Source organism: Protopterus annectens, chromosome 12.part0 (assembly GCF_019279795.1).
Source record: "Protopterus annectens isolate FY-2018-M chromosome 12.part0, PAN1.0, whole genome shotgun sequence".
NCBI classification, from domain to species: Eukaryota; Metazoa; Chordata; order Ceratodontiformes; family Protopteridae; genus Protopterus; species Protopterus annectens.
Window position 1 is genome coordinate 121,617,429 of NC_056746.1, and position 14,455 is coordinate 121,631,883.

Sequence of the window (14,455 nt, forward strand, 5' to 3'; positions counted from 1 at the left end):
TCCTCACACTATTTTTGGTGTTAAATTTTTGGTAAACGGTGAGTCAGAAAGAAGGTCGTAGATGGATTACAGGTAAACCAACGAGCACTGCTGCAGCACAGATCCCTTTGGGAAAAAGCCCACCTCTCAATTATTAATGTGAGATATAATCCAACAGGCCATCTTGTGAGGCAGTTTTTATAACATTTAGTAATACCATCTTCAACACTAATACATTTATTGAAGACCAGAATGAAGTGTCTACTGATTTAAAGATTCAAAAGAGCTTTTTTGTGAATATAAAAACTGTACCAGTCATCAATCCTTTCTACGGATTCGCAAGAATGGCGTTGCTAACTGAGCAAATACCCCTTTTAAGCATGTTAGTGTGCTTTTTTCATATTCAAGGAGCTATTTATTGATTTTTTATAGTTTTATTTCGTACAAATGTCACTAATTAGGTATACATCTTGGGGAAGGAGGGTAGTGAAATTTTTTTTAAGAAGAAAAATAGCAATGGCGTTCTGAACATAGATGGTAAAAGTCTGGAGATCATTTATTTATATTTATTTATTTATTCATTGTTGACTGGCTAGGTCCCATTAGGCTAGTGATCTTTTTGTTTCAGGAGAGACCCATGGTAATATTTATACTACTAGGGGAAATTTGGCCAAGGAATTGGGGAACTCTCCATACTCTTTTTGATAGATGCCGTGGGTCTTTTACACCCACCTGAGTTACCACCAACTCAAGTAGCTGGGGTCTCAGTTTAATGTCTCATCCAAAAAGAGAGTCACCAGTAACTGCCATACATCCCCACATTTTCACATTGTGCATCTACCATCAGTTTTACTGAAGAGTACAAGATAAACTAATTTGTGACAAAATAACTTTCCACAACTCCAAATAATCTACATGCTGGTGTCATATTGCCCTTCCTTCTCCTACGTTTGACTTGTTTGGCTGTAGGGTTTGCAGTGCTCTTTCTCATGTAAGAGATATTTACATTGGCTTTTATCGATGAGATAGAACTGTTGGAACGTGTAATCGCTGCAACCTTATCTACATGGATGCGCTCTGATAGAAGCATTGCAAATATGCTATCAGCATTGCCTTCCACAGAGTACGCCTTTTTTACATATGCCCCATCGTGCATTGCTGTATGGCCAGGCCACTGAAGGGGAGGTTCTAAGTTACTCAGGAAGGAGAGGTTGTCAGTAGCCTATAATTCAAACCTTCCACTGAACCTCGTCATGGGCCAACTTACTAACACTTTATGTGGATAACTTTATCCTTTTTATCAAGGTGAAAATTGCTTCCACTTTTTCTTTTTTCTTAATACTTATCGATTGCTCTGCTTTATGTGTTCTCAGGAAGTTAGAGCGCCCACAACTAACCCACATACAACTTCTAACCCCTAAAACAGTAGATAACTCCTCTACAAGCCCTCCTGTCTTCTCAGTACTTCATCACTATCTCCCAAATTGTTCTCAACCCTCGCAACACAACTTACTTGAAATCTATAAACCAAAAAAAAAAAACTATATGGCAAAGTTTATACTCACACTGCATATCCAAACTATGGAATTCTATCCCAAATTCAATCAGAGCTATATCTAGCCTCCATGTATTTAAGTCCTCTGTAAAAGAGTTTCTCACTAAATTTGGCTGTGCCCACGTACCTCACCTGTATGGTCTACATTAACAAGTATGTTACATTGTTACTAACCTCTGACTAGCTCATGGCTGTGCCCACATACTTCATCTGTATGTTCTACATTAACAAATATGTTACATTGTTACTAACCTCTGACTAGCTCATGGCTGTGCCCACATACTTCACCTGTATGGTCTATATTAACAAATATGTTACATTGTTACTAACCTCTGACTAGCTCATGGCTGTGCCCACATACTTCATCTGTATGGTCTACATTAACAAATATGTTACATTGTTACTAACCTCTGACTAGGTTTGACTAGCTCATGGTTGTGCCCATGTACCTCACCTGTATGGTCTACATTAACAAATATGTTACATTGTTACTAACCTCTGACTAGCTCATGGCTGTGCCCACATATTTCATCTGTATGGTCTACATTAACAAATATGTTACATTGTTACTAACCTCTGACTAGCTCATGGCTGTGCCCATGTACCTCACCTGTATGGTCTACATTAACAAATATGTTACATTGTTACTAACCTCTGACTAGCTCATGGCTGTGCCCATGTACCTCACCTGTATGGTCTACATTAACAAATATGTTACATTGTTACTAACCTCTGACTAGCTCATGGCTGTGCCCACGTACCTCACCTGTATGGTCTACATTAACAAATATGTTACATTGTTACTAACCTCTGACTAGCTCATGGCTGTGCCCACGTACCTCACCTGTATGGTCTACATTAACAAATATGTTACATTGTTACTAACCTAGCTTCTAATCATACTATGCATCTATACCTTTCAACACCTGCTCCCTCCCCATTCATAGGGTGGACTTGTACCTTTTTATTTTTATTTCCTAGCATAGTGGCCAATACTTGTAATACTTTTGAATGTACTGATTGTCAGTTTTAGTTCTTTTTATTTTTGCATCACTGGTATCCCTTCATTCTTTGTTAAAGCACATGTATTCCACTATAAACCTGTATGTATGTATCTACCTTAAAATACATGTGCACTAGTGTTTCACTGGATGTTGTTTAACTCTCTGTGACTTTTCTCCCCAGAACATGGGTATTTATTACCCAGTCGAATGTTCCTTTTAAGTAAATGCCAATAAACAAGTAAATAACTAATATCCGTGTAATGAAGTGGAATTATGCTCTTCCTCTATCTTCCCTGTTTTTTAGAAACAGAAATGCAAGCTGTACTGTTTTCTTTTTTATTTTTAAATATTTATGTAATAGAATAGACTGATTAAAATTTGTGAAGAAATAATTATAGTCTAAATGGTTTGCAGCTTAATTTCTGCTCCCTAAAATGCTTAAAAAATTAAAGTCCATTTACACAGTCATTTTTAACAATAACTCTGTAGTGGGTGGAATTGTTTCGAATTCCTCCACATGCTGATAAGATTATTAGTTCACTCTTGCACAGCTAAAGCTGTGTTACGGGGTATCGCATCTCCTTTCTCCCACAGCCTGACAATGCAGGACATATCTCTCAGCTTCTTATTATAAGAAATCTAGACAAAGCCTGACATAATGGGGGGGGGGGGGCAAAGGCCCCAAAATAGGGACATATTTTAAATATTGATTTTATAAACAGAAAGTTGTTAGAATGACAGGATTTGTGTTAACATGCACATTTTGAAGGCTATGAAGTCTGAAACTTAAAAGTATGTAATTATTTAGTGACTTCAGTCCTTAGATCATCCCAGGGATTTGCCTGTAAACCACAAATTTTATGAAGAATAGACCAAAAATATATGGGAAAAATATGAACATTCTGCAAAATTCTGAACAGTTGAGAGATATGCTGCAGAATAAGAAATGCACTTACTTCAAATCTAAATACGGCCTCCCATTACTAACATTTCATTTCTGTTTTAACACTCATAAAATTCAGACCATTGAAAACAAGTTACATAGATTTGTTTTACCTGCAGACTTGCGCACACATGCAGTGACCTTCTAAAAGGCCTTGACTGGCTGCCCGTACACAGTAGAGCTGTACTGCTTCTTAGCCCACTATTTTTCAAAATGTTAAACAAAGTCAATGCCCACTCTTAAAAGGCAAAACTTTAACTTGGACAGTAAGGCTATTCTCATATGGGCAGTCTGAGTGCAGTTGTCTCCTTGTTAGACTTCAATTCAAGATCTCAGTAGGAGGAGCATTTTCTAACCTAAGCCCTTCCATTTGGGACAATGTCGCACAAGGCAGTGGGCAACAACACTTTAGAGACGTTCAAGTTTAAAGTTTGAAGTGAGACATCTTGTAATAATTGTTAAGGTAATAGTTGATGTGTTTAGATAATTCAGCACTGATTACAGTTTTGACTGAATGTTTAATAGAAATACAGCTCCATACTATTGGTTTTACAGTTTCTTTTACACTGTACATAATGTGCATAGCCAAAATGTAGATATGCTTTATCCCCCCCCCCCCAGCTGTCCATCAGCTGCTACCAGCCCTTTTCCTAGTTTACAAGGTCTACCAGTCCCTCATTGGCTTCTCTGGGCTCAAACCAACTCACATCCAGTGAGGAGGTCGAAGACACTGGTAACAGCATTGCTGCTGGGCAGTGTTTGCTGACCCCTCCCACTCATGGACAGCCCTTCAAACACCTCTTAGATGCTGTCTTTGTATGTGCCTGTTTGTTTCCATGCATGTACAACTACCGATCAAGTAGTAAACCCACTTGTAGCATGCGACTCACCTGGTTTGTAATGCTGCTATATCAGAGTGAGCCTAGAGTGCCCAACCAAGATGGGCCAGCATCGGTCTCTCACTCCCACAGCAACATGCAACCCTTCAGCACCATCCTGCTAAATGAACATGGGCAGTAAGGGATTTATCCTTCTGCACCAGGAGGTACTTTATGCCTTACCTTCTTGTATGCAGTAAATTGTGTTCTGTAGGGTACCCCTGTTGGCCCAGGCTGTAGCCGAACATTTATTTATTTATTTAGCCTTTGTTAACCAGGTTAGTCCCACTAGGCTACTAGCTTCTTTTCAGGTGAAGCCCGAGGTAGTGTTTGTACCACTAGGGTAAATTTGGCCAGGAGTCAGAGAACTTCCCCTACTGTTTATGACAGGTGTTGTGGGATCTTTTCTATCTACCTGAGCTATGACCAACTCGAGCAGATGAGGCCTCACTTTAACATCTCATTCAAAGGATGAACTGATCTACCTGGTGTGGGAATAGAACCCACTTTCCTATGCACCAAAGGTGTGTGCTACCTGTTGCATCACTGACATTGTTACACATTCTATTTATATGAATTAAAAAAAACATTCTATTTATATGAACACAAATGCTGGGAAAATGTTGTTGGGTGCTCGGAATAGTATTTGAATGCTAAACTTAGATGAAACATTTACTTTACTTATATTGTAACAGAATGTAGCAACTTTACTACCTGTGTATTGATATAATTTTGTTCACCTTGTTGACTCGTTGGCCTGTTGACTAGTCTACCTACCCAGTTAATAAACTACAATAAATAAATAAATGGTCCTTCTCTTAGCAAACTAGGCATATTACTGTCAGGAATTATCCATCTGCAGAAGCATTGATCAGCCATTTGGTCAGTTACCATATCTACTACAGCTGGGCAAGGTGCCTTAACATGAGGGTGGAATTGGTCACTGTATGAGGTAGTGTAAGGAAACAATTCTTATAGAGAAGGTGGTGCACACATAAGGCAAATGTTCTGCAGAAGTAATGGGAAAAGCTTAGCACAGGCATTCAAGCATTCTTGTAACAGACATGGCATAGGTTTAGCTATATTATAAAAGGAAAAGACAGTACTTCTTAACTGTGAATTTGACAGTAGTCACTAAAATGGTCAGAGTAAGTTTGCTTAATCGTCAGTGTTTGCTGTTTCTTCTTGAATCTCTGTCACATTGTCTAGACTGCTGAGAATTTTATCATTTTGTCTATGCAGGTGCTTGTCTATGGGATTCTGCCATGGAACCGACAGCCATTGCCGATGGTGGGTTCTGTAACCTGTTAAATAGTGAACTGGATTTCTTAACATATCTAGAAACCTTTGACCAAACTGAAGGTAACTCATTTTTGAAATATCAGGCTAACTATAAAATGTAACTTGGTATTTATGCAGATATCTTATTCTTGATTGAAGTATGGCTATTTATTTTTATCAGTTTCCATTGGAAATGGCAGAAATAAAGTTTTGATACTGGATTTTTGCACATGATAATAGGCATGTTTTTAAGAAACAACAGCAAATGTTAATTAATTATCCAATTGAAAAGAAGCTGTGCTTTTTCCCTGTTATGCACAATTCCCCATCAGCATTAGGAATCAAATTGCTATATTAGCAAATAAAACTGGTCATCTTATGTCTAGGAATGCATTACAATGCAGAAGCAAGTTATTTAATGCAGCCTTAAGGAAAGTATTAGAAGAGTACAAAAAGAATAAAACATGACTTGTTGCCTTGCTTGCAGGATGAAGCTGCAGAATTCTGTCTGAAGCAGCACAGCATATCCTGATTTTATTGCACTTAAGTGCATGTCTGTCTTAGAAGCTGATAAGCTAAAAGGACTAAAGTCAGCCAGTTACATTGTACCACAGCTGTGACAAGCAATGACATTATAGCATGTGGAATATGTAGCTGCAATCTTCAGCAAAGCACAGAGGTGTCTTATATGTTCCTGTTCTGCACACATTCTACAGCTTTAGATAAAATGGTTCTTGGAGAGGACTGTCCTGCTGTGGACCTCTTATATCCATCTTTCAGTCTCTCCCTACTCCTGGAATTCTCATCTGAACCTAGAATATTAATGTGATGAGTAGCAACTCTCTTATGGTGTCTGATAACCAACATCTGCTTTATATTAAATTTGCTTGATGACAGAATGAGACCATAAATGTGTCCATCTGCCCTTAAAGTGCATTCAGCATTTGAGCTCTCTTCTTTTCATATCTTGCCCCTCACCTGTTCATCTGTCCGATGCCCTCTCGAACACCTACATGGATTCACTACCCATTCTAGTAACTCACTTCCACTGGTCCACAACCTTCACTAAGAATCTGCTACATTGGACCCCCCCCTCCATTTTAGGTGAACCCCTTCACATCTCTGAATGATGTTTTGGACCCACATCCTGTCTTCCCATTCCTCTAGTCTCAAGGGAAGGTAGCTGCAGCTCCTGTAGTGTTTCATCACATCCTTTCTCCTACTCCTCACATACACTTCCAGTGGTTTTCCGTGGGTCTCCTTTCAAAAGGCTGATGTCCCTTTCCCTATACAGCTTTCAGATCCACACTCAGTATTCCAAGGGCCTTGTCTAGTGGCAATATTAATGCTTTGCTTCTGGTGACTGACCCGTGAGGATACCCCCCCTCGACAATCCGTTAGTTTCTGCCACTGTGCTGTTACTCTGCTCTTGGTGGACCAATTCAGGTGTGGTTAATATTCCCAGATCCATTTGCCTCTACGTTACCATAATTTCTTTTGCACCAGGCTTATACTTGACTGTAGAGTTTTAGTGTTTATCTTACATGTGGTTGACAACTAATAGTTCAGAGATTTGTTTCTCACTCCAGTCCTTTTTGTCTTCTTAAACTTCTGTTAAATTGAATGATTGCACTATCATAGCTTTCATAGCTAGTGGTTTTACTTTGTGAGTGTTCCTTTTTTCTAAATGATTGTATGACAAGAACAAAGTCATCCACAAGGTGGTGTAAAAGGGATTCCCACCTGCATAACAAAAGGATATTAGATGTGCTGTTTTCACTTGGTTTGGGAAATTTTTTCTCAAGCCTTTTGCATCAGCAAGTTTGCTCTTAGTAGGATTTGAGAAATGTCCTCATGTTGACTTAATTTGTTAAGGCCAAAGTATAACGCTGTGCATTTGCCTGAACTGAACCTTATCTGCTATGTTTTCACCCACTTGGTCTCTTTCCCCATCCTTCACTGCTTTCCCCAACTTTGTATCATCGTTAGGTTAACAGACCTCTAGATCCCTGGATTTTTTCTTGTTCCCCCCCTTACAGTTGTACTGCAGTTGCTGTCTTTTTGACCACAGGCACTTCCCCAGTGGTCAAAGAACTGCTGAAAAGCTCAGCCAGGGGCCTGTGAGAGCAACAGGTCAGATTCCTGAGGACTGAGTACTCTGGGAAGCAATCCATCTGATCCATAAGTATTATCCTGCCATTCCCTGTGTGTCCTGGCATCTGTCTGCTGCATTGCCCGCTCTGCCCTTTCTCCCTGCCAGCTCTGTCCTTTCTCCCTGCCCGCTCTGCCCTTTCTCCCTGCCAGCTCTGTCCTTTCTCCCTGCCCGCTCCGTCCTTTCTCCCTGCCCGCTCCGTCCTTTCTCCCTGCCCGCTCTGTCCTTTCTCCCTGCCCGCTCTGTCCTTTCTCCCTGCCTGCTCCGTCCTTTCTCCCTGCCCGCTCTGTCCTTTCTCCCTGCCCGCTCTGTCCTTTCTCCCTGCCCGCTCTGTCCTTTCTCCCTGCCAGCTCTGTCCTTTCACCCTGCCAGCTCTGCCCTTTCTCCCTGCCAGCTCTGTCCTTTCTCCCTGCCAGCTCTGTCCTTTCTCCCTGCCCGCTCTGTCCTTTCTCCCTGCCCGCTCCGTCCTTTCTCCCTGCCAGCATGGTCCTTTCTCCCTGCCCGCTCTGTCCTTTCTCCCTGCCCGCTCCGTCCTTTCTCCCTGCCAGCTCTGTCCTTTCACCCTGCCAGCTCTGTCCTTTCTCCCTGCCCGCTCCGTCCTTTCTCCCTGCCAGCTCTGTCCTTTCACCCAGCCAGCTCTGTCCTTTCTCCCTGCCCGCTCCGTCCTTTCTCCCTGCCAGCTCTGTCCTTTCACCCTGCCAGCTCTGTCCTTTCTCCCTGCCAGCTCTGTCCTTTCACCCTGCCAGCTCTGTCCTTTCTCCCTGCCAGCTCTGTCCTTTCACCCTGCCAGCTCTGTCCTTTCTCCCTGCCCGCTCTATCCTTTCTCCCTGCCAACATGGTCCTTTCTCCCTGCCCGCTCTGTCCTTTCTCCCTGCCCGCTCCGTCCTTTCTCCCTGCCAGCATGGTCCTTTCTCCCTGCCCGCTCTGTCCTTTCTCCCTGCCCGCTCCGTCCTTTCTCCCTGCCAGCTCTGTCCTTTCACCCTGCCAGCTCTGTCCTTTCTCCCTGCCCACTCCGTCCTTTCTCCCTGCCAGCTCTGTCCTTTCACCCTGCCAGCTCTGTCCTTTCTCCCTGCCCGCTCCATCCTTTCTCCCTGCCAGCTCTGTCCTTTCTCCCTGCCCGCTCTGTCCTTTCTCCCTGCCCGCTCTGTCCTTTCTCCCTGCCAGCTCTGTCCTTTCTCCCTGCCTGCTCTGTCCTTTCTTCCTGCCCGCTCCGTCCTTTCTCCCTGCCCGCTCTGTCCTTTCTCCCTGCCCGCTCTGTCCTTTCTCCCTGCCAGCTCTGTCCTTTCACCCTGCCAGCTCTGTCCTTTCTCCCTGCCCGCTCTGTCCTTTCTCCCTGCCAGCATGGTCCTTTCTCCCTGCCCGCTCCGTCCTTTCTCCCTGCCCGCTCCGTCCTTTCTCCCTGCCCGCTCTGTCCTTTCTCCCTGCCCGCTCTGTCCTTTCTCCCTGCCCGCTCCGTCCTTTCTCCCTGCCAGCTCTGTCCTTTCACCTTGCCAGCTCTGTCCTTTCTCCCTGCCCGCTCTGTCCTTTCTCCCTGCCAGCTCTGTCCTTTCTCCCTGCCCGCTCTGTCCTTTCTCCCTGCCAGCTCTGTCCTTTCCCCCTGCCCGCTCTGTCCTTTCACCCTGCCAGCATGGTCCTTTCTCCCTGCCAGCATGGTCCTTTCTCCCTGCCCGCTCTGTCCTTTCTCCCTGCCCGCTCTGTCCTTTCTCCCTGCCAGCTCTGTCCTTTCTCCCTGCCCGCTCTGTCCTTTCACCCTGCCAGCTCTGTCCTTTCTCCCTGCCAGCTCTGTCCTTTCTCCCTGCCAGCATGGTCCTTTCTCCCTGCCAGCTCTGTCCTTTCTCCCTGCCAGCATGGTCCTTTCTCCCTGCCCGCTCCGTCCTTTCTCCCTGCCCGCTCCGTCCTTTCTCCCTGCCCGCTCTGTCCTTTCTCCCTGCCCGCTCTGTCCTTTCTCCCTGCCAGCATGGTCCTGTTGCTTTCCTTTGTAAAAACGATATTGATGTATTCATTGAGTGCCTTTGCTTCGCACAGTTTCCTGTGCCCCATCCTCATTTTAAGCAACATTGGCCATGTCTATCCCTTTCTTCTTTCACTTAAATAGTTTATAACACCTTTGTTGACTCTCTTGGCCACTCTTCCAGCTCCCTTTCAGCTTTTACTTTTCTTTCTCTCATCTCCTTTGTTGCCTTTATGTTTGTCACCTTGTAATGTGCCTGTTTCCCCCCCACCCCTCCCTTTCAGCAATCGTTTGCCCCATCTCTTGTCTTTTCGCTAGTCTCTTCTTTGTGCATAGCCACATTAGCCTTCTTTTTTCCCATTTTACCCCTTCCTCTTACCCTTACCCATACCTGTGCACTGGATCTCTGCCTCATTTAATTACATTGTTTACTCCTTTAGGGTGTCCTTGGTACCCTAACTCATATTCAACCTCCTCCCTCAGTCCATCATGCATCTTCCTTCTCCTAGAACCCCCCACCATTATCTCTATCGCTGTGTTCCTGTATACCTTCCCAATTTATCTTTACCTGGACATTCTTGGCTAGCTCTCCTTCATTAAGACCACATAGTATTATAGGATCATAGGAGGTTACGAGGCTAATGGCCCTGGGGCCCATACAAGCCTAGCCAAGAGTTTATCCCCAAAACATATGACAGAAACTTCACTATCACCTCTAATCATAGCCTTCCTTTGCCTTCTATAACCAATGTAGGTTGACTCTCAAAGCTGGCCAAGGCCCACTGCTATTTTCTGTCTTTATCTATAACCTTCCCATGAATCTCCATAACCTTACATTTTCACTGTATGCTGACAGCCATTACTAGAAGAGGTACCACCTCATTAGAACTAACCAAGGCCTTACAGGATGATTTTGAAAGCTTGCATTACTGGTTATTCACCAATAAATCAACAGTTATGTTGTCTGGAACCAACGAACAAACAAAAAAATAAGTCCATCTTCTCCACTCAAAATATGAGACCCTTAAGGGTCCCAACAGCTGCCGTACTGCAGAACTATCTGGGGATAACTCTGGACATAATTCTAGATTTCCTTCCACTTGTAGAAGGCAATCACACAGCATGCTATCCCATCTAAGGGGAACCTATAAAACCTCCCATTTGCTAACCAAGGACTCCAGACAAGTCATTATGACACATGTACTACTAACATAGGCTACAAAACACTCTTCCAAGTTACTGTCTCTCAAACTCTAAATTTTGACATCCTAAAATATAACAATAGAAATATAAAATCCTCAGGTTTATCCATATTCAGACCCCACAACAAGCATCTATATCAAGTTACTGGTAAACACAAGTGGCTCTCTGTTCAAGCCAAAGCACATTTACTACTCCACTGCCTTCCATTTAAGCTGGTAGTATGGTTGTGTAAAATCGTGCCATAACCACAGACGTCTTTCTCTTCTATATGGGTCACTATTCACTACACAAGGGAGTCCCGCCTCCAGCTGACTTGCACGTCCGAGCAATATCTAAACGTCTACATGCCACCGTGAGGCAAGTGCCACATCGCACAACACCACAGGTGCATCGACCACGAGGAGACGTCGGGTACAAAGTGGAGGTCAGCACGCACCCACCTCAGAACTGTATGCTGCCGAGCACCAGTCTGAGATCCCAGTTGTGAAACATATCCGCAGGAAAAAATAGGCAAGCATTGGGGGAAGGTGGGGGGGCAGCAATACTGCAGCATATAGAAAAGAAGGACATCTGTGTTTATGGTAAGATTTTACACAACTATTCTTTGTCCTTCTATTCATATGCTACATTATTCATTATATAAGGGAGAATGCCAAAGCTCAAGCTTGGGACAGGTTGGGAGGAGGATGAGCAGATGCTTTTACTACAAATACATGTAGGATTGCTCTTGCTAACCTAGCTCTGGACTTGGAGAGGGTGTCAAGCTTGTAGTATTTGGTGAAAGTATGGACATAGGACCAGGTGGCTGCCTCCAGAATAGAGCCAGTGTCCAAACCTTTAAAGAATGCCCATGAGGAAGAATGTGCGCTCATAGAGTGACTCTTCACTGGGGAATTAAGGCTCTTACCATTAGACAGATAGCAAAAAGAAATAGCTTTATAAATCCATTTGGAAGTAGTTTGCTTGGAAACTCTTTGACCCAAACCTCTTGGGCGGTAAGAGAAACAGGCGTTCAGTCTTGCATATAAGCTTGGTTTTGTCAAGATAGTTTTGGAGTTGTCTGTGCACATCCAAGGTGTGCTAGATTCTCTCACTGGAACAGTAAGGGGAAGGAAAACAGGTAGGTAGGTTAATAGACGATTATGGGATAACTCATTTACCACTTTTAGCATAAAGTAAGGGTTAGTACGCAAGGAAACCCTGTCTCTATGAAAGACAGTGAAGGTGGGATTGGACATTGGGGCTTGTAATGCTGAAACCCTTCTAGCAGAGGTAATGGCCAGTAACAAAACAGTTTTCCAGGTGTAATGCTGCAGGAAAAAGGAGCCTGCTGATTCAAATGATTCCAGCGTAAGCTTCTCTAACAAAAACTGAGATCCCAAGGAGAAGGTACTGGTTTTCTTGGTGGTCTGATATGATATGAAGGACGCTTTTAAGGTACAGTTTAACCTCTAACTTGGAGGCCAATGGTGCAAACACAGGCAGACAAGCAGAGATGGCTGAAAGGTGAGACTTCACCAAAGAGTACAACAACCCAGCCTGCATCAATTCACACAGATAGGACAAGACCACCGAACATCAACTGACTGGTGTCCTTTTTGTGACACCAGATGGAAAACCTCTTCTATTTGGAAATGTAAGATTTCCTAGTAGCGGGTTTTCTGGCCTCCTGCAGAACTTGTAGCACATCCTCTGGAAAAAGGTGTCTATAAGGGATTAAAACCCTTTAAATTCTTCCAATGTTTAGCATTCTACTGGTTCATATAAAAACACACATCCAATCAGGATGCCTTTTGTTGGATGATCTAATTATCATAAGCCATAAGAATATTGTATCTTTTTATTTATATTTGTTAATGCTGAAAGTTCTAAGGCTTATGGATATTACAACTTAGAGACAATCAAAGTATCTCATAACTTCTTTGTTGTATTATAATTCACAAGTAGGAAATAAAAGATGTTTGTACTTCGTCCAATTGGATACCAACTATGAAGTGAACTTGGCCAATAGAATCTCTTTAATAATTGACAATTCAATGGTCTAGGTATATAGACGTATCCAATTACACTATTAATGTCACTTGTTCTTGCCTCAGTATGTTACAAAATATAACTAATCAAAGATGTTCTTTCAGTGTTCCATAAAGATATCTCATTTTAAATCAAATGCATTGACAGCACAAAGAACAAATTATTCACTTTTACTTGCGATGTTTCATAAACTGTTAAGTTAATAACTGAGGCAATAAGTGACAGATCAGGAAATGAATGCAATTTAACAATGACAGACTTTACTGCAGGACGGACAGCATTGAGTTCATAGGTGTTGCATATTAAAAACATATTCTGTTTAGCTGTATACAGAGGTTGAACAGTGGAAGATTCTGGCCTAGGTTTCTTGGCCTTCTTCTTCCCTGATGGCAGTCCCTCGGAGTGGGAAGGTCCCTCTATAGTATCTTTCACAAGACGTTTAAGTTGCTGATTCTCAAGATACAGCACCAAAGAAGAAACTCTAATAAACAAAGTTATAGGTACAAAAGCCTGACAGATGGAACAGAATGTATGATCATATGAGGCACCAAGGCAAAACAGACACTGTTTGTGGCAGTTTTTATGGAGAATCTGTTTCCCACAGTGGCATTTACCCTTCTTAGATGACATGAAACCCCACAGACAGCAAAAAATACAAGTAAAAAATGAATCACAATGGGGCACTTATCTGCAGTGGCTTGGTGGAATCAGCAATGGAACGTAGGTATTCAGACCAATGATCAAAAGATGGTGTTCGGACTGGAGGCAAAGAAGTTCTGAGGAAGGTATATCCAAATGTCACCTTTATGCTCTATGCTACACGAGGAGCACATGTGTGACGTACGGCATACCTTAAAGTAACCTAAGGCTTTGGTATACTGGCTGGACATGGGGCTGCCCTAGGCAGGGGATTGCTAATGTTATGAAAAGTGCAACAGTGAAATGGAAGGACACCTACATTGAACTACAAATAACTTTAGTCAGCTGATGCCCTTCTTCTTCCTGATATTTTTTTTCAACACAAAACTTGAAGTTTACGTAATACAAGGAGTAGTACTTACAATAGCACTAGCTTATTTTCTGTCTTTAATTTATCTTTTTTTTTGTTTGTGTCATGAAGGATGTAACTATTTATATTGTTTACTTTATCTATTTGTCTGACTTTATTTTCTTAATGAGTATTTTTATTGGCAGCTGGACATTCCCCCTGTTCATTGCTTTGGTTGTCCAAATCTTCTGCTTAGGTCTAACATCTGACAATGTGTATTGTATTGCCATCTCTCCCAGATCTCTGTTTTATTCCCCTTCCTTTTTAGTGAAGAAGGCACCTCCAAGAATGTCAGAGTGTTACCCCCTCTCATTAATGTCATCTTTTTATCCATCTCCTGTTGCAACTTGCTGTTCTCATAACATCATTTCCCCCTGCATTAGATGTACACATGTATGCCACTGAGACCTTACTGATTTTATGTTTGTCA

At 42.7% G+C, this 14,455-nt stretch overlaps 1 protein-coding gene across 7 annotated transcripts in view; it reads left to right on the top strand.

The window, feature by feature from the left end:
* The window catches only part of CIITA (class II major histocompatibility complex transactivator), an 851,446-nt gene that overhangs the window by 435,040 nt on the left and 401,951 nt on the right, over positions 1-14,455 (top strand). For all 7 annotated transcript variants that reach the window (XM_044089141.1, XM_044089142.1, XM_044089145.1 and 4 more), the window contains exon 2: positions 5,602-5,721. In XM_044089141.1, the coding sequence (XP_043945076.1) occupies positions 5,602-5,721 (120 nt within the window). The remainder of the gene's footprint in view (positions 1-5,601; positions 5,722-14,455) is intronic.